The sequence below is a fragment of the Equus caballus genome, chromosome 7, assembly GCF_041296265.1.
Source record: "Equus caballus isolate H_3958 breed thoroughbred chromosome 7, TB-T2T, whole genome shotgun sequence".
NCBI classification, from domain to species: Eukaryota; Metazoa; Chordata; class Mammalia; order Perissodactyla; family Equidae; genus Equus; species Equus caballus.
The window spans coordinates 50,823,845-50,844,527 of NC_091690.1; the positions used below are offsets into that span (position 1 = coordinate 50,823,845).

General features: G+C 45.9%; 1 protein-coding gene across 1 annotated transcript in view; it reads left to right on the plus strand.

The window, feature by feature from the left end:
- Positions 1-20,683, plus strand: part of LOC106783425 (zinc finger protein 709-like) — a 56,470-nt gene that overhangs the window by 32,847 nt on the left and 2,940 nt on the right. The window contains exons 2-3 of the mRNA XM_023646471.2: positions 19,679-19,805; positions 20,267-20,327. Of these exons, the coding sequence (XP_023502239.2) occupies positions 19,679-19,805; positions 20,267-20,327 (188 nt within the window). The remainder of the gene's footprint in view (positions 1-19,678; positions 19,806-20,266; positions 20,328-20,683) is intronic.

Below are 20,683 nucleotides of genomic sequence, written 5' to 3' on the forward strand. Positions count from 1 at the left end.
CCCTCTCAGCTACTGCTGAGACATTCTCTCAGGTTTTGCTCTTCCCCTGGGTCATAGCCAGAGGTTATGTGTTTTTGCTTAACCCCTGTGACCCGCATGTTTACAGCCTTTACCCTCTGAAAGGCTGCAGGTTCACAATCTGTAGGGTGGTCATCTCTGTTCTTTTCTGAGGTTCCAGTGCAGGGAGAACACTGTTCGGTGGTTAGCAGCTGCAAACATGCACTTGACGCGTCTGAGAGAACACAGTGCGCCGGGGAGTTTATGCTGATTCCAGTAGGCAGGGGAGCTCTGAACATCGGCGGTGCACTTTGGAACCATGGTCCCCAAGTCCCAAACAAATCACAATCAGTAAGTCAAAAGAAAGACCCCATGGAAGGAGTCACCTTCTAATAAAGCTATTTGCTTGCTCAGTGATCCTGTGTCATTGAGTTTCACCTTCCCCAGAAGTGTTCATTCAGGAGCAGCAGGTGGGGGCGGCCACAGCACAGACGCCTCCCTGCTCAGCTAAGAGAGAATCAAGGGCTGTCCTGGTGCCAAGGCCAACTGTGGCCAGAGAGTCTAAGGATCTTTGTTGGGCAGCTCTTGTCTTAGCAATGGATTTTGCAATGTCTTCAAGAGCTGAGGAGAGGTTTTCTGATCATGTTCTCATTTACCTTTCCTCCTAACCAGGGAGGTATGGCCCTGTGAAAGGAAGCGACTCGGATGTCCTGAGTGCCTCCTGATAGGTCCTTGCCGACTCAGTGACGTAAATTCAGGGGCGTCAACCAGTGGGACGTCTTGCTTGTGAAAGTTAGGGGCACAGTTAGATAATGTAAGAGGCATTGCCCAGTTATGCACTGCCATCCAGCAGATTCTGACACGTGCTACAACTGATCTATACACTTCCAAAATGGTGGAAATGTACATTTCATGATATCTGTGTATTACCACAATTTAAAGTAAAAGTTTTAAGGCAACAGAGTGAAAACAAAACCCACAGAATGGAAGAAAATGTTGCAAACCATGTATCTTATAAGGAACTGGTACAGAAAACATCTAAATACCTCCTCAAACTTAGTTTTAAAAAGTCAAATAACTCTATTTAAATGTGTCAAAGGATCTCAGTATGTTCTTTTCTAAAGAAGATGGACCCGTGGTCAAGAGCATATGAAAATATGCCGGACATTGTTAGTCATCAAGGAAATGCAAATGAAAACCCCAGTTAGATAAGGCTTCACAACCACTAGGATAGCCAGAATCAAGAAGGAAGATAATAACAAGGTTTTTTTGGATATACTAAGAAACTTGAACTCTCATACATGGGTGGTGAGAATACAAAATGGTGTAGTTAATGTGGGAAGAGGTCTGGGATTGTTGAAATATACAACCTAAAATTACTATATGATCCATCATTGCTAACTCTAGGTACCTACCTGTGTGTGTGTGTGTTTGTGTGGTGAGAACACTTAAGCCACTGACTTATTAGCAAATTTCAGGTCTACAAATTGTATGTGTATATCAAATCATCATGGTTTTATCTTTAAATATAGAGAATGTTATTAGTCAATTATATCTCAGTAAAGCTGGGGACAGTGGAAGAGTTTCTAGAGGCATCCCACATTTGAGGATTTATTGTTTTCCTTATGACAGTGAAAATAGGAATCAATCCCCTAGGCACAGTGGTTAACGTTTGCGAGGTCTCTAGGGACTTGGGTTAAAACTGATCTAACATAAATTTCCTCCCGGTGTAAAATGTACATCTGAGACTTTAATGAACACGTGTCACACCCTGTGGTTCCACTGTTACCAGACAAAGATGTGGTTCTCCTAACCGATGCACATAAAAAGCCAGTTATTCCCGCATCAGCATTTGGGGAAAGAAAACAGGTTATCCTCCGTCAGTCTGTGAGGAGACAGGAGGCACATGCTATCAGATCTGCATTGCCAATTCAGGATTTGGGGAAAGTTTCAGACGTTGGGGGAACAGGCTGGCCTGTGGAAATGCTGCCGGGGCAGGTGTGCATTGGAGGCATTTAGCGTTTATGGTGGGTTTGAAACATATGACGACGTTCTAAGCAGTTAGGGCAAGGTGTGGATGGGTTTCAACAGCAGGTCTTCCTGCACGATGGACCCCTCACCTCGGATGAGAGTGTGACTTTTAAGTCCTGGTCGTGTCCCCCTCCTTTAGTTCCATGGGGAGGATGATGGTGGGTTCTGGTGTCATTTCAGGTCAAGATTTCTTCTGTACGTGGGCTGACGTCATGCTTTGTAGTTTTCTGAAAACCAGCTCTTGATCACTGTGTTGATAAGACATGGGTCATTTCACACTGGTCCTGGTGGGCCATAGTTAGAAGACTGAAGAGTCCCTGTACCCAGAGTAGGGCTGTGGGATTCCAACTTGGCACCAGAGCCAAGCGCTCTGGGATTTTTTATCTTAAGCACCAAATGACTGGGGATGGGGAAGGCGTGGGTGGAGGGCTCCCCAGTAGCAAGATTCAAAGATTAAACTGGAGCCTGGCTCTTTGTGACAAATGGTGAGGTCCTATTTAAATGTCTCCAATTCTATACAAGGGTCATAAGTCCATGGTTGGCCTTGAAGCCTTACCCCAAGCCCTTGACCCCTAAACCACGTAAGACCATCTTATTTCAGTGTGGCCTGGCCTGGGCCACCCCATGGTTTAGACTTATTGCTCCCTTTGGAAACTCAGTCAGGAATTCTCTGTGCACACCTGTGCCCATGTGTTCATAAAGAGCTGGGTGAAGAGAGTAGAGGCAGCCCCAGGGCAGGAGAAAGTTGTGTGTAAATGCAAATGTGCCAGTGAGTCAGGTTTCAGCCAGCAGCCTAGGAGGGTTCCTTGGAGCCATGCAGCCTCCCCCACACTCACTCATCCATGAGAGGCTGGGGCCTTCCTGACTGTCCAGTCAGGGGAGCCCCTGGGGCATGTGGTTGGGGTGATGCAGTGCTGGGACTTGGAGGTCCTTTCCTGTTCGTGTCATGCTTGGGGTCCATAGTCACTTGCCCTTACTGGTCCCTGGTGACTCTGCCACCCTGTCTGTCTTGCTGTGACCTGCACTGGCCATGTGAGCCCTGAGAAGGACTCAGGGAGACCGAGGAGACCCAGAGATGGGGAGTGTACTGCCCTGGGGTGAGGAGACGGGGAGGAGGGATTGGTTGGCACTGGCCACAGCAGGACCCAGCCTCCCTGTGGACACTTCTGGAGTCTGGGGCCCCGAGTCTGCAGGTGACACTGATCCAACCTCAGTCCCCCTTGCTACGTGGGTGCTGAGCCGGCAGCCAGGTTCCTGGGCATCCTGTCTGTCACTGCATGTGGTGACTTCAGCCCCAGAGCTGCTCTCTGCACACTTCTGCACCCACAGCCTCCATCTCCCCAGATTGTGTGGTGACCCCAGGGAGGGCCATTAGGGACAGTTGTGACTCAGTCTCCAGGAGTCATGTGTGGGAGGAGCCGCGGTCTGTGGGCTGTGCAGGGCCTCCTTTCTCCCCCAGGGCATCCGTTTTCTCCTGAGTTTCCAAATGTTTGGGGAGCAGCCTCTCAAATCCCCTATCCTGTACCCCAGCCTGTCTCTGCGCAGAACTGGCAGGAAGTCCCTGACTTTTCCGGTCCCTCCCCACATTCCCAAACCCCACTTCTTGTCTCTGGTTAATGGCCTGATTAGGGACTATTCATCAGGTCTGGGGTATTTCAAACAGACCGGGAAATTTTACTGTGCATCATTTTTTCTTTGAGCCCTAGGTGGTTATTTTTAAAAGATTATGTTTCTTTGGATGTCTTACATTAGAATACGGCAGAAAATACCCGTATTAACTACGCTGTATGCAATCATTCTGCCTTTCCCCCCAGGATGTTTCTGGGCACAGATGTCCTTTGGGAAGTCGTTTAGTTGGAGCTTCCACTTAAGAAACTTTCCTGGGTGTTGTGTCCTTTTGGCATTGCTGCTGCCTTTGTGAACTTGCAAAGATTGATTCCTTATTTAGTTCTCCTTTGTTCACTAATGGTAAATATATTTAATCAATAGAGCTTGAAAGACAGTAGGAGATAGTTACAAACGGCAACAGAGGTGAATTTCAGAAAGAAATCAAATATTCCTGTTAGATTCCATCTGTTATGAATATCTATTTCACTTTTTCTTCCCCTGAACGTGTGTAGTCAGTTTCTGAGGGCTGAGCCTTTCTTTTTGGTGTTTTCAAATGAAATGTCAGGGCTCAGACTTGCAGACCACAAGTGGTCAAGTGTGATTTCTTGCCATGGAAATAGTTCACTAGCATGTTTTTTTTCTGAAAGGAATAAATATTTTTGGTTTTTCCTTGAAGTAGTCCAAGTGCCTTATAATTTTCTGCCCTATTTTCCATGGAAAGGCTGGGCTTAAGTGATTTTGCTGGATTCTTCAAACACTGGGTTTGTTTCATTTAAAAAAACTTGATGTTCCAAAGCCTCTGGGGATGCTGAGGCCTGCAGTGACAGGGACAAGCTGAGGCCCCCAGGGCCCACAGAGGGAAGGCCTTGAAGGCCCAGTTGTCCTTCCTGGGGAGCCTCACCCTGCAGGTGTCCTACTGCTCACACCCCCATGGAAGGAGCCTTTATCCTGAGAGGAGCTGCAGAGCCCTGGAAAGCTGGGGGTGCACGTGCTCATGGGGTGGGGAGTGATGCCCTTTCTGAGGCTGTGGTTGTGGTTCCTTAGGCCTGGACATTTTAGACATTGTTTGAGTTTTGCACCCACACTGTAGGTGCACTGAGAGTATAATCTGTGCACAGTGAGGAAGTCTGTGAAGGTCAGGTGTTCCATCCTGTGGACAAAGGGTTCATGAATTTGGAGTTCATGTGGGTCAGAAGCTTAAACTGCATGCGGCTGAGAGTTTCCTCACTTGTGAGGATGGGAGCCTGGGGGAGCCAGTGCCTCCATGCTCACAGGAGAGGGAGGGTGTGTGGGGCTCCACAGTCCATTCCTGTGGCTTCTCAGGGGACCCCACCCTCCTTCACCAGCCACAAAGCACTGTAGGGCTTACATCTCAACTGGGAGTGTGTCTGCCCTAATTTGCGATGTAGTCACTTTCTGAGTGTGTTTTCCTTCTGAACTGTAGGCAAACAGGCAGTTCCTGTGAGCTGATTCATATACTCTTGTTTCTGTCCTTGGATTCCTGTATAAGGTGAAGATTGCAGCCCTTTGATTCTAGTTTCCATTCACACCTGGGGTTTTAAAATGTCAGTTGATAGAGATGATGTGAGTCAGGTGAGAAAATTATAGAAGCAAATAGAATTTTTGTTCCATTGAGGCTCGAGCACCTCAAGATGTGAGATGGGTTTACTTAAGTTTTCAGGTGCTTCTTCCAATTTTAGGTCAGTTTTTGTGTGCCCATGTCCTTAGAAGACACTTAAAAGTGTCTACGGCAGGAACATGGAAGGAGCTAGAGGGAGTCATGCTAAGTGAAATGAGGCAGTCTGAGAAAGACAAACACCAGATGATTTTACTATCGTGGAATATAAACAAGTACTGGGACAAAGAAAACAGGTCAGTGGTTAACAGGGGAAGGGGAGTGGGGCGGGGCACTGGGAGTGAAGGGGAGCACTTATGTGGTGACAGTCAAGAAATAATGAACAACCGAAATCTCACATTCATGTAAACTATTATGAACTCAAAAAAAAAAAAGTCAATAGTATTCCAGGCCTGGCCCAGTGGCGCAGCAGTTCGGATCCCGGGTGTGGACATGGCACTGCTTGGCACACCATGCTGTGGTAGGTGTACCACATATAAAGTCGAGGAAGATGGGCATAGATGTTAGCTCAGGGCCAGTCTTACTGAGGAAAAACGAGGAGGATTGGCTCACATGTTAGCTCAGGGCTAATCTTCCTTAAAAAAAAAAGTCTATACTATTCCTCAGCGTTGCTGGCAGCCTCACAGGGCAAGGAATGACAGGTACCACCCAGGGTACTTGGTTGTTTAAGTAATCAGAGGGTATTGATAAAGGGAAACAGGACGAGGAGCGGGGATACAGGGAAACAACAAACCGGTACTCACACCATCCACACCACAGTCAGCCGGGAAGTCCCGACAGTTTGCACGGCAGGTGGGATGCCGATTGTCCGAGTCTGAGGCAAAGCGTCCTTTCCTCAGTGACACTCCCAATCGTTATGTGCCTGGGACTCCCTTTATCCTAGGGTTTCTCTGGGTTCCGACTCTGGTTTCAGACATTTGGATACTTTAAGTCATTTCTTCTTGTTCCCACGGATGGGGTGCTTCTATCTTTTTTGTTCCCACGGATGGGATGTTTCTAAAGTCCCATCAGGTGCCCGTCGGGGTGGCCAGTCCAGACAAGGAACATGGCGCAGGACATATTCTTTGTAACTTGTGCCTTAGAGTCAGGGCTGAAGTGGCCACCTTTGGCCCCGAGCCCAGCCACATTCATTCGTGTAGGGCCCAGGCCCAGTGTCCTTAGAAGGCGGGGAGGTCTGTGAACTCTGTACACCCAGGCAGATGAATTCCTACTTTACTGGATGTGAAGGGAAAGTCCTTGAATTTCTGTTTTCATTGAGAGGAGGAAACAGGTCAAAGCTTATGTAGATATTTGGAATTCCTAGTTTATCACAGGGCTTAATTGTACACCCCAATGTGTTATAATATGCTACTTGTTCCTGAAAATATCCCCAGTGTGACATATAGTGGAGGGACAAACGATAATGCCCTTGTCCTTTTAGTTAGAAAGGGTTTGGTGGGGCTGGCCCAGTGGCCGAGTGGTTGAGTTTGCTTGCTGTGCTTCGGCGGCCCAGGGTTTCGCAGGCTCAGATCCTGGTTGAGGCCATGGCACTGCTCATTGTGCCATGCTGAGGCGGCGTCCCACATGCCACAACTAGATGGACCCACAACTGAAATATACAACTATCTCCTGGGGAACCGTGGGGAGAAAAAGGAGAAAAAAGGATTGGCAACAGTTGTTAGCCTGGGTGGCAATCTTTAAAATAAAACATGGGCGTTTTGTAAGTTTTTTTAATGTTTACAGTTTTATTAGTGTTTTTAAAATTATTTTAAGTTTATTTTTCCATATATATTTATTTTTTTCTGTGCACATCGTAATATATTTTGCATTCTGTGTGGATGACATCATGTTGGCCATCCGAAGACCAATTATAGTCTATCACCACAGGTGTTCCCAGTCACTCCCGTCACCCCCCGACCCGGCAACCACCAACGTAATCTCTGTTGCCGTGTGTTTGTTGTTTTCGTCTTCTACTTATGAGTGAGATCATATGGCACTTGACCCTGCCCCACTGACTGCCACCCTGAAGGTCCATCCCTGTTGTCCCTTCATTTCTCCTGGCAGAGCAGCACTCCACTGCGTACACACAGCACATCTTCCCTATCTGTGTGTCCCTCGATGGGCATCTAGGTCCGCTCCAAGTCCCGGCCACCGTGAATAATGCAGCAGTGAACACAGGGGTGCAGGTATCTTGATGCATTTGTCTTTTCAAGTTCCCAGGATAAACACCCAGCAGTGGACCAGCTGGCTCACCTGGTAAGTCCATACAGGAAATCCATACTGCTTTCCACAGTGGCTGCACAGCCCGCACCCCCAGCAGCAGTGTACGAGGGTTGTTAGTGTTTAAAGGATTAAGTCTTGGAGTGGTTTCTCTCTAGACAAGTTAAAATCAAATTAACTTTAAATATGAAAAGTCAATTAAACATGATGGTCAATAGGAAATTAAGGAGTATAAACACTTTTCTCATTTTCAATAAATAATGAATGAGAAGGTTAAAACTTTCCTGAGACTGGGGCTGGCCTGGTGGTGTGGTGGTTGGGTTCACAGACTGCTTCAGCAGCCCGGGGTTCCCAGGTTCAGATCCCGGATGTGAACGTCCACACCACTCATCAAGCGATAGCTAAAGGGCAAAGGAGTTTCTTTCTGAAGGGATGAAAATGTTGAAAAACTGTTGTGATTATCGCACGTATCTGTACACTTTAAGAGGGTGCACTGTGCAGTCTATGCATTACATCTCGAGAAAGCTGTTGAAGTAAATAAATCAGTAAAGTTCCAAAATCCAGGCATATAAGAATTTCCAACTTCACACATCCATTACCTCAGTTAGCTTTTGTGTGTGTGTGGTGAGAATGTTTAAGAGCCATTCTCTCAGCTAATTTCCATTATACAATACAGAAAAAGTCTATCAAATCATCTTGTTGTAATCTTTAACTACCGACACTTTTATTAGTCAATTATACCTCGTTAAAGCTGAGGGGGTGGGGAGAAGAGTTTCCGGTGGCATCCCACATTTGCATAACAATATAGAATTGAAAATGGGAATCAGTTGCTTGAGGGATATTACTCGGTTTACATTTGAAAGTTCTCGAGGGACACAGGAAAAAATTGATCCAAGAGAAACTTCCTTCCAGTGGAAAACGTACAGTTGGAAATTTGGTGACCACATCTCGTTGCTTGCGGTTGGTGAGAAGAGTCCCTGCCCCCCGCTAGGGCTGTGGGGTTCCAACTTCCCAACGGAGCCCAGGGCCCCGGGATTCTATATCCTAAGAAGCAAATGAGTGGGGGTGGGGCGGGGATGGTGGGAATGCTGATCGCTGGAAGGCGGAAAGATCAAAATGGGGCCAGACACTTGATCCCAGCTGGGGAGGTCACGTTTAAGTGTCTTGCTTTTGTAAACAAGGGTCACAGTTCCACGAGTGGCCTCGCAGCCTTACGCCAAGCCCTTGACCCCTAGAGGACCGAAGAGCCTCTTTTCCAGTGTGTCCTGGTGTTGGCCACCCTCTAGTTGTACTTGCTCCTTCTTGAAACTGAATCAGGGATTCCCTGTGCACACCTGCAACAAGTCGTCTTACAGAAGCTGCGGGGAGAGCACAGTCAGCCCCAGGCCTGGAAAGAGTCCTGTTTCAATGCAAATGAGCGAGAAAGGACAGATTCTGGCCCAGCTGGGGAAGGTGTGTCCCTTGAGCCCAGCCTCCTCGGGAGGGGCGTGTCCTCGGGAACTGTTCAATCAGGGGCAGCGCTGGGGCTGTGGGTGGGGCTACGCGGCGCAGCTGCGTGGACGTCTGGTTGGTTCCGGGCTCAGAATCGCGTGTTGCCTGTTTCGCTGCTCTCGGGTGGCTCTGCCGCAGCTTCTCTCAGGCTTTTACCTGCGCCTGTCCTGTGGGTCCTAGGAAGGACTCGGGGGACCCAGGAGCCCTAGAAATGGTGAGTGTGCGGCCCCGGGGTGAGGACCGGGAGGAGGGGCTGGTGGGAAGCGGCGGGGCGGGCCCGGCCTCCCGCGGTCCCCTCCGGGGTCTGCGGCCCCGAGTCCGCGTTGGCGCCGCTCGGCCCTCAGGCCCCTCGGGCCGCAGCGTGGGGGCGGGGCCGGGAGCCAGGCCCCGGGCGTCCTGTGGTCCCTGCGCGCGGCGACTTGGGCCGGAGCGTCTCTGGGCCGCTGTGCGGCCGCAGCCCCGCGTGTCCCAGACGGTGCGGGGCCCGCGGGAGGGTCCGCAGGACAGTCGGGCCTCGGTCTCCGGGTCCGTGCGGGGAGGGGCTGCGGTCTGTGGTCCCCAGGGCCTCCTTTCTCCTCAGAGGGGCCCCGTTGTCTCCTGAGTTTTCCAAATGTTTGGGGAGCAGCGTCTCAATCCACAGTCCTTTCCCCACAGGCTGCTCTGCCTGGGGCTGACAGTAAATCCGTAAATTTTCAGATGCCTACCCGGCCTCCCAAAGCCACTTCCCCTCTTTCATTCACAGGATCCTCATGAACACTTTGTCCTCCATGGCGCATTTCAAACAGACTCAATACTTTAAATTCTTATCATTATGCCCTAGAGCCCTGGATGGCTCTACTTTCAAGATTATATTTGTCTGTGGATATTTTACATGAGAGGAAAGCAGAGAATAAGCACTGGGAACTACACTGTAGGAAATCCTGGTGCCTCTCCCCGGATCATCTGGGCCCAGACATCCCATGGCAAGTCCTTTGGGTGGGGGTTCCCCTTGGAGAAATGTCATGGGTGATCTGTGCCATTGGCATTGCCACACACCCCCAGGTTTGTGAACGAGAAAAAATTATTCCCTTATTTCTTTTTTTTAGAAAGTGGTTCAGTTTTATTGGTTTTTTTTTTTTTTTTTTAAGATTTTATTTTTTTCCTTTCTCTCCCCAAAGCCCCCCGGTACACAGCTGTATATTCTTCGTTGTGGGTCCTTCTAGTTGTGGCATGTGGGACGCTGCTTCAGCATGGCTTGATGAGCAGTGCCATGTCCGCACCCAGGATTCGAACCAACGAAACACTGGGCCGCCTGCAGCGGAGCACTCGAACTTAACTGCTGGGCCACGGGGCCAGCCCCAATTATTCACTTATTTAAGTGTCCGTTTTGGAAGAAGGGTAAATATATTTAATCTGTAGAGATTGGAAGACACTATAAAGTAGTTCCAGACAGGCAACAAGGAGCTGAATTTCAGAAAAAAATGTAATACTCCTTTGTTGCGTTCCATTTGTTAAGAATACCTGGTTCACTGTCTCTTCCCTTGAGTGTCTGTCGTTAGTTTCTGAGGTGTGTTCCTTACTTTTGGATGCTTCCAAAGGAGATTCCCTGGCTGAGACCTGCAAACCACAAGTGTTCAAGTGTGATTTCTTGTCATGGAAATAATGTCACCACAGGACCAAAAACAGAATTGTCATCCCGATTCATGCGTCTTTGGCATAAGGGCTATTCTGAGCTGATGATTATTAAAGAGCAGCAGACACAGGGAAAGCTCTGAAAACCTAGTAGAAGTTACCCTTTTGTAAGGGAAATTTACATTCTAAGAGAAACGTCCCTTTGTAAGCGTGCCTCCCTCTGTGTGCCAGGAAGGGCAGGATGACTCTAGATCTCTAGAAACTCTTACCAGTGGAGAAGGCAATGAGTTAAATCTGCATGACAACTTGCCCCTTGTTCACCGTGCTTTTCCTGCTAACCTCCCACCAGTAACCCCATCTTAACAGCAGGATGTTAAAGGTCTTTGTCACAGGCTGCCGCCAGCCAGGAGCCTGTGCAGAAGAGAAAGTTTTGATCTGCCAGTCTGACCTCACCCTGCTTTGCATCCCAGCCGGCCCTCCCTGCTCCCTTAAGCCTCAGCCCTCGCTTTGGATGAGGGAGACAGAGTTGACAGCCTGTCCTCCTGTCTCCTGGCCAGTCGATGGCACAGTTAACTGTTTCTTCTTTCAAAGCCTGGTGTGCCATGGTCTCAGCTTCTCTGTGCATCAGGTGGCGAGCCCTCGGTCAGTAACAGTAGCAACTCACATTTTTTCTTAAAGGAATAGACATTTGTGCTTTTCTAGTTGAAGTGGTAGAAATGCCATATAATTTTTTCCCTTATTTTCTGTGGAAGGACTGGGTTTAAGTGATTTTGCTGGATTGTTCCAGCACTGGGTTTGTGTGATTTAAAATAATGATGATGTTCCGTTCCAGAGCATCTCCAGTGGGGAGCAGAGGCCCCCAGTCCAAGACACAAGCTAAGGCCCCCTTGGGCCTGCAGAGGGAAGGCCTTGAAGGCCCAGTTGTCCTTACTGGGGGGCCTCCCCTGAAGGTGTCCTACTGCTCACACCCCCGTGGTAGGAGCCTTTATCCTGAGAGGAGCTGCAGAGCCCTGGAAAGCTGGGGGTGCACATGCTCATGGGGTGTGGAGTGATGCCCTTTCTGAGGTTGTGGTTGTGTCTGGACATTTTAGACATTGTTTGTTTTTTGTACCCACACTGTAGGTGCACTGAGAGTGTAATCTGTGCATTGTGAGAAAGTCTGTGAAGATCAGGTGTTCCATCCTGTGGACAAAGGGTTCATGAATTTGGAGTTCATGTGGGTCAGAAGCTTAAACTGAATACAGATGAGGTTTCCTCACTTGTGAGAGTGCGAGCCTGAGGGAGGCAGTGCCTCCATGCTTACAGGAGAGGCAGAGTGTGTGGGGCTCCCAGAGTCCATTCCTTTGGCTGCTCAGGGGTCCCCACCCCCCTTCTCCAGGGACTGACCCTCTCCAGGGGATCTGTCTCCACTGGGAGAGTGTACACCTCACGTCTGGGAATATGGTCCCTTTCTGAGTGTGGGTTTCCTTCTGAACTGCAGGCCAGCAGGCTGCTTCCATGAGCTGAGTGGAATATTCCTGTTTCTGTCCTCGGGTTCCTTTATCAGTTGAAGATTGCAGTCCTCTGATTCTAGTTCCCATTTCCACTTGGGGTTTGAAAATGTAATTTCAGAGATATGATGTGACTGAGGCAAAAATTTGTGGAAACAAACAATGTTTTCCCATTTAGACAAGAGAACCTCAAGATGTGCGATGGGTGTATGTCAGTTCTCAGGTACATTTTCCATGTTTAGGTCAGTCTTATTCCTGGGTAAATCTAGTGGAGGCACAAAAGAAAATGCCCCTTGTCTTTTTTGTTGGAAAGAGCTTGGTAAATTTTTTATGTTTTACAGTTTTATGTCCATTAGTGTTTAAAGGATTAAATCTTGGAATGGTTTCCTATGTCGAAATGTTAAAGCTAAAAGTTATTTAAAAATTGTGATCAAACATAGGAAAATATGGCATATATAAATCTCTCCTTATTTTATGTTTTTGAGGAAGATGCACCCTGAGCTAGGATCTATGCCCATATTCCTCTATTTTATATGTGGGACGCCTGCCTCAGCCTGGCTTTGTAAGAGGTGCGTAGGTCAATGACCAGGATCCAAACTGGTGAAGCCCAGGCCTCTGAAGCAGAGCATGTGCCCTTAACCACTGTATCACTGGGCCAGCCCGTGTCTCCCCTTATTTGAAATAAGTAGTGCGTGGGAAGGTTTAAAAAATTCGTAAGAGAGGAAACTGACTGAAGGAGACTCCCTGCCTGTGATCCTGCCCCACTCCTCTGCTCTGACTCCAGCCTCCCTACATGACCAGTTTTGCTCACTGCTTCACCATCCTGCTAGTGTTTCTTTATATAAAAACAAGCCAGTGCGAATGCCTATTTTTTTCCCCCAAGTTTGTTCTTGTAATGAATGGGAGGGTTTGGTACTGATGATGTTTGATGACTGAACACTTAAGCCTCACCCTCTCTTTCCCCTGGGCCTCCTTCCCTGGACAGGCTGATGAGAAAGCCTGGAGGCTCCTGCACTGTGGGCTGCTGCTTGCTGGGCAGCTCCTCCTGGGCGCTGTGCTGCCCTGTGCTGCACTGTTGACCCCACCAAGCCTGGGTTCTAACTGTGGAGGACTCTGAGTTGGCAGTTTTGGAAATTCCTGTCCTCTGAGAGCAGGAGTCTGGGAATCAGGCCCTCCTTAATGTGATCTTCTGTCACTGTCTTGGGTGGCATGTGTTTGTGTGTTGAAAGTGAAGGGGAGACTGAGGCTGGAGTCGCCTTGACATTAGGGGGAGTCTGCGGTTATGAGGCAGATTGTACCCTGTCATTTAGCTGAGCCCATCAGATGGTCACTCCTTCAAGAGCAATTATTTCAGAGAGAAAGAAGGGACAGGAAAGTGCAGCATGTAGGAAGCAAGATTCCAGAGGGCTCCCCAGGGCCCCTAAGTCACTCTTCTGCTGCAACAGAGGGTCTATTGCAACAAAGACCCTGACCCTCTGGGTTATAGTGACAACACCACAGTCTGACTTTGTCAGAGCAAAGGGATTGTTTCAACCCAACTTAAGCCCAGGCACTTGAACTCTATAAAGCAACCAGTTGTCTTGCCCCTTTGTGGGAAAAGAACTCTGGAAATCTCTTGACTCAGAGATCCTCAAAATAGAAGTCAGAGTCACACTTGTATGTACACTAATAGGTCTACAATAGCAGGACACTCGTCATCCACCTTGGGGTTCTGCCACTCCTGATAGTGACCATGGCACTTTTCAGAGGATCCAGTGCTGTGCTCCCCAACAAGGCATTCGATGGAAGTTTCCCCTCCCCTGTGGATCTCAGGCTCCTAGAGCACAGACTGGCTTCCTGAGATCAGTTGAAGTCATGGCACAACTAGAAGGACCTGTGACTAGAATATACAACCATGTATTGGGGGCTTTTGGGAGAAGAAGAAGAAGAAAAACAGATTGGCAACAGATGTTAGCTCAGGGCCCATCTTGCAAAAAGAATATCTTGAAGTCAGTTGAATGAGAGCTGTCTTGTTTCAGTAAAAAAGGGCTGAATTGTAATGCATCTGTCGTCTTCATTTTTTCAAAAGACAACGGTTTTAAGTTTACATAAAAATTGATTAGGATTTTCAGTTCCCACATAACCCTTCTCTCTGCATCCACACAGTTTGCACTCTTTCACATTTGCTATCACTGTGGCACACTTTTTACAATTTCCAAGCCCATATGGACGCATTACAGTGCACGGTGCACATTAGCGTTGACCCTGTGTGTTACACACTGTGTGGCTTTTGAGAAATGTGTAATGACGTGTCCCCATCATTTCTGTATCATGGAGTGTAGTTTCGCTTCCCTGAAACTCATCTGTGCTTCACCTGTTGACTTATCCCTCCCTGCAACCTCCAAACCCTTCGCAAGTAAAGATGTTTCTAGTGTGTCTTAGTTTTCTCGTTTCCAGAATGTCATCTGCTTGGAATCATACACCACAGACCCTTTGTCACATTGGCTTCTTCACTTAGGAATAAGTTTTAAGGTCCCTCCATGTGTTTTCATGGCTGGATACCTCACTTCTTTTTATCATTGGACGGTGTTTCATTGTTTGGATGCACCACTGATTGACTGTTCGATACTTGAAGGACATCTTGTTGAAAATTCTAACTCTTCCCAATTATGAATAAAGTGCTTCTAAACATTCTTATGTAGGTTTTGTGCGAACATAAGGTTTCAGCTCATTTGGGAAAATACCACCGACCGTGATTGCTGGCTCTTACTCTATGTAGTGACAGTGTATTTTATTCTGAAAGAAGATTCCTGTCTTCAGTGTGGGTGTTCCCATTCCCGTTTCCCCCTGGGATGAACGAGGATTCCCTGTGGCTTTCCATCTTCACCGATATTTGCTGTTCTGAATATTTTGACTTTTACCAATTTAATAAGTGTTTAGTGATCCCCATTGTTTTCTTTGCAATTTCCTAATGACATTTGATGAGGATTATGTTTCATTTTGCTTATTTCCCATCTAGATCTCTTCTTCAGTGAGCTGTCTGCAGATCTTTTGCCCATTTTTAATTGCATTTTTTTACTCTATCAAAGTTTAAGAATTCTTTGCATGTTTCACATACCCGTCATTTATCCAACGGTGTTTTACAGACATTTTCTCTTACTCTGAATTGTGTTGATCTTCCCTTTACCCCATCTTTCTCAGAGGAGGAGTCTTTCCTTTTAATTAAGTGAAATTTCTGGTGTTGTCTTTTGTGGACCTTGCCTTTGGTTTTCTATGTGAAAATTCATCAACATACACAAGGTCATCCAGATTTTCTTCTGTGTTCTCTTGTAGGAGTTTATTCCTTTGGCATTTTACATTCAGATGTGTGATGTGTTTTGACTTAATTTTCCTGAAAAGTGTCAGGCCTATGACTACATTTGTTTTGTGTGTGTGTATTTGCACGTGGGTATCCATTATTTCTACCACTGTTTTTTAAAATACCTTCTTTGTCATTTGAATCTCCTTTCCTTCTTTGTCAAAAATCAGTTGACTCTATTCATGTGAGTCTAGAAGGAAAGCAGTCGACTCACATATCCTGCAAGCTTGCTGTACTCTCTCATTAATCCCAGGAGTCATTTCTGTCATTGTGAATTCTTCCAGTTGTTGCGTAGAGACAATCATATCATTTGGAACAAACACCATGAATTCAGCTACAGGATTTGTGAAGATGTTCTTTCTCAAGAAGTGGAAGTTCCCCTCTATTACTAGTTTATCATAAATGGATGTTGCATTTTCTCAATTCTTAGTTTATATTCGTTTTGGACAAGCAGCTTTTTTCTTTTCATTTTGTCCATTGATTTCCCACAGTGACATTCATTTCCTTTCTGATTTTTATTATTTTTGCTTTGGATTTAATTTGTTCTTTTTATTCTTTGCTAAGGTACATGCTTGCATTAGTGACTAGAGAGCTTTGATTTTTCCAGTGTATTTCTTTGATGGCATGAATTTCCCCCTATATACTCCTTTCGCTACATCCAGGAACCTTTGCTATGTTGTGTTTTCATTCTTTTAGTTCAAAATAATTTTTCATTTTTCTTGAGACTTGTAGTTTGATTCTCTGTAGTTTAGAAGTGTATTTTTGGATCTCCACATATGAGGGGGTTTTCCGACTATTGCTGGTATTGACTTCTAGAGGAATGCCTATGTGGTGTGAGAGAATATTTTGCATGATTTCTGTTCTTTCAGATTTGTTAAGGTGTGCTTTATGTCCCAGAATGTGGTTTGTTTTGGTGAATGTTCCATGTGAACCTGAGAAGAATGTATATTCTGCTGTTCTGTGAGTATTCCACAGATTACAGTGAAACCCAGCAGTTTCGCAGTGCTGTTCATTGCACCTCTGTCCTTCCTCACTTCCTGCCTACTGAAATGTCTAATTCCCGATGAGGGGGTGTTGACTTCTACAGCTGTGGTACTGGATCTGTATATCTCTCCTGCATTTTATCAGTTCCTCCCTGAGGTGTGTTGCCCCTCTGTTGTTAGGCAGGTACACATGCAGCGTTGCTGTGCCTTCTCAGAGAATAGGCCCCTTTATCCGTACCTGCTGCCCTTCTATCTCTGCATCTTCCTCAGTTTGAAATCTGCATTGTCTATGATGCCTATTCCTCTGGCAGCTTCCTTTGGATTCGTGCTGGCATGGTCTGTTTTTCCCCATCCCTTTACCCTTCATCTGTCTCTGACTTTATAGTTAGAGTGGGTTTCTTGTAGACAACATATAATGGTCTGGTTTTTTGTTAAAGATTGGCGCCTCAGGTAACATCTGTTGCCAGTCATTTTCTTTTTTCCCTTTCTAGATTGCCACCTGAGCTAACAACTCTTGCCAGACTTTTTCTGCTTTTTCTCCCCAAATCCCCACAGTATATAGTTATATCTTCTAGTTGGGGCATGTGAGATGCTGCCTCAACATGGCCTGATGAGTGGTGCCATGTCCGCGCCCAGGATCCGAGCCCTGGACCACTGAAGCAGAGTGCACGAACTTAACCACTTAGCCTCAGGGCTGCCCCTATAATGGTATTTTTTGAAATCTATTACTGTGTCTTTCAGGTGTAATGAGACCGTTGATGATTCAAGTTTTTATTGATTCAGTTGGATTAATATTTACGCAAATTTTTACTTTCTCCATTTTTACCTTTGTTTTTGTCTTTTTGCCACCTTCTCTGGCTAAAATTGAGCATTTACTGTAATTCTTTTTTCCCCCTCTCTTAGCATATCTGTTACACACATTTTAGTGGTTCCCCTTAAATTTTCAGCATACATTTACAACTAAGCCACCCCTCTGCCAAGTGACACTGTGCCACTTCACTGTGTGCAAGTACCTCTTACACACTGTCCCCAATTTTCCTTTTCCTGTGTCTTCTCACATTGCTGTCATTTATTTCTCTTGCCGGAAGCTTCTCATTACCAAATACATTCTTCCTCACATTAGTTTAAACAAAGTGTCATCTGTTGTATTAATTATAGGAAACATAAAAGATACTTCCCCTCATTTTTTCTTCTTCTAATGCCCTACCTTTATCATTTACATTCTTTCCTGTAAACTTTTGAACAGTTTCCTTCAAAGTATGTGTACTCGGGACGAATTTCCTCCAATTTTGTCTTAGAAAGTCCTTGTACTGAAGGATAATTTTGCTTGACTGAATTCTGGGAAAGTGGGTTTTATTTTCAACACTTTAAATCTTTAAGTCTCCTCTGTTGTTGTTGCATGGTTTTTGAGAAGAAGTCCGATTTAACTCAAATCTTTGTTTCTTTCTGTCGAAGGTGTGTTTCTTCTCTGGGATTTTTCAGTACATTCTCTGTCTGTGATGTGTCTCTAGTTTCACGGTGATACCCTTGGGTGTGCACTTTGTACTTTATTGTAGTTTTCCCTGAGCTTTCTGGACGGACAGTGTTCTGGCTGTCATTAATTTTACGGTATTTTGGTCATTACTATTTCACGTTTTCCTCTGTCTCGCTCTGCTTTTCTTTTCCTTCAGGTTTTCCCATTATGTGGATTTTAAACCTTCTCTTGTAGAGGCTGTCCTAGGCTTCATGGAAATTGGGTTCTCTGTTTCTTGTGATTTTTGCCCTTGCATTAGACTCTGGGGAAATAGATTTCTTTTTTTTAGTACAGGCCTTATTAAGAATAGAACATGTGGGGCAGATTCCAAAATGCCATCTTTCTTTTTGTCTTTCCCAAGTTTGGAGACTCTGGTTTGTCCTGGGACCTCAAGGCTCTCCTGGATCTAAGAAGGGTTGTACATCTCAAGTTTGTTCATTTTCTTCTTGTGAGATCAAGAATGACAGCTTCTAAGCTCCTTAGGCGCAGGATCAGAAGGCGGCAGGGCATCATCCAGAGTGGGTGGTCAGGAAACAGTTCCTCTTGAAGTTGGAGAAAGGAAATTTTATGTTCTTTTGGAGCAAACCAATGTCAAATTTATAATCATGGGCACATTTAACATCAAAGCATTGTGGACTTCAAGGAGCTCCCTTGCAATCTGCAGCTCTCTATTTTTTGTGTTCTTTAAAGGTTTCCACCTGAGCTAACAACCGTTGCCGATCTTCTTCTTTTTTTTTTTCCCTGCTTTTTTACCCCAACCCCCCAGTACATAGTTATATATTGTACTTGTGAGTGCCTCTGGTTGTGCTATGTGGGCCGCTGCCTCAGCATCACTTAATGAGCAGTGCCATGTCCAAAGTGGAGTGCACGAACTTAACAACTCAGCCACGGGGCCAGCCCCAATCTGCAGCTCTTAACCTACCCTTCAAGGGGAGCAAAGCTCAGGGTACTCCGTTGACATTTGACTAGAAAGAGCTCTTATGGCACATTATTATGTCAGAGTGTGTTCTAAAAATGCTGACAAGTAGCTTTGAGGCCAGTGAGTGTAGGGATCTTGTGGTCTAAGTTTTCATGGCGTCTTCCTTGTGGTTGAGCTCTCAGTTCATCATAATTTCAGCCCCATCAAATCATACAGAGTGAGAAAGGTAGAACCGAGTCTATGATAGATACTACGCAAGTTAAAGCAACGTTTTACCACAAGAGGATTTCTATTCAGCCAGCTGCATTTGCTTACCTGTAATGGCCTGGAGTACTTTAGGACAGTGTGGGCAGCTGGGCTTGGTCAAAGTGTCATTTCACAGGCCTCCTGGACTCTTAGTTTGGTGACGGGACCAGACCAAAAAGCTTCCAGTTATTCACTGTGTTTCTATGCCCTGACACATCCCTTAGATTTCACCCTCTGCCTCATGGAGTGCTGTAACCGGTGGGTAGTATGGAAGAAGATGAAACAAGTTTTCTTACGAAGAATCGTTGGTCCACAAATGATATTTGCTTCATTTGTATAGCATTTCTGTCATTTCCCAACCTTTTCTGGAACTTGTTATTAGAGAGAAATCGGATGTAATGTCATCACAGTAAAACTGTGTAAATATTTCCACGTGTTCATAATATTGTTAAATTGATGAGATTGTGTACAGAAGACAGCGAGTTTGTGATGATCACAACATAGAATAAATGTTTGGAGATTATAGAATCCCATGTAACCTTCCTAGAATTGGAGTACAGATCCCCAGTGCTGTCAGGCTCACGTATTGTAATCTACACACATTTGTGGTCTTTTAGGACTCAGTGACCATTGAGGACGTGGCTGTGAACTTCACCCCAGAGGAGTGGGCTTTACTGGATCCTTCACAGAAGAGACTCCACAGAGATGTGATGTGGGAAACCTCCAGGCACCTGGCCTCAGTAGGTAAGAATGAGGACATTCTGTCACTGCATTAATGAGAGAGCAAGTGCTGCTTGACCATCAAGAGTGTTCCAAGGGGCTGGCCTGGTGGCATGGCGGTTACATTCACACATTCCACTCCGGCGGCCCAGGGTTCACTGGTTCAGATCCCGGGTGTGGACATGGCACCGCTTGTCAAGCCATGCTTTGGCAGGCGTCCTACGTATAAAGTAGAGGAAGATGGGCACAGGTGTTAGCTGAGGGCCAGTCTTCCTCAGCAAACAGAGGAGGATTGGCAGCAGAAGTTAGCTCAGGGCTAATCTTCCTCAAAAAGAAAAGAAACAACAGGGTTCTAAAGTGTAGAATGTGGAATGGTGAGGTTGTTAGTAAAGTAGAAATGGTCATCGATTATCACATACTTAAAATCTAAATATTCTTCTATAGTTTCTAATAATTGGAATAAACGTTCTTTGTCTGCATTTCAGGAATAACATGGGAAGGTCATGATATTGAAGATCAGTACAAAGACCTGGGGAGAAAACTCCGGTGAGTGACACAGTAGAAAGCTCTGTCTCATGTAAGAATCCTTGCATGTCAAGACAGTTGTTTTAAAAAGAGCAAACAAAAGAAATAGCCCTTGCTTCACATTTAGGTATTCTTCAAAGATTTCCGTCAAGTACGCTTTCTGAAATGTGATGTAGTGATTCACGTTTTGCAATATATTTTACTTATTAATAGTAGTAATGAATCGGAGCTATGAATATTGCTGTTTGGATAATAGCGGAAAATTCAGTATATTTATTTCAGAGAATTCACAGAAGGAAGAAAACAAACATTTCCTATAAATCATAATAAACATAAGAAATATAAAATCATTGATAGAGAAATCACTAACAGTGTGC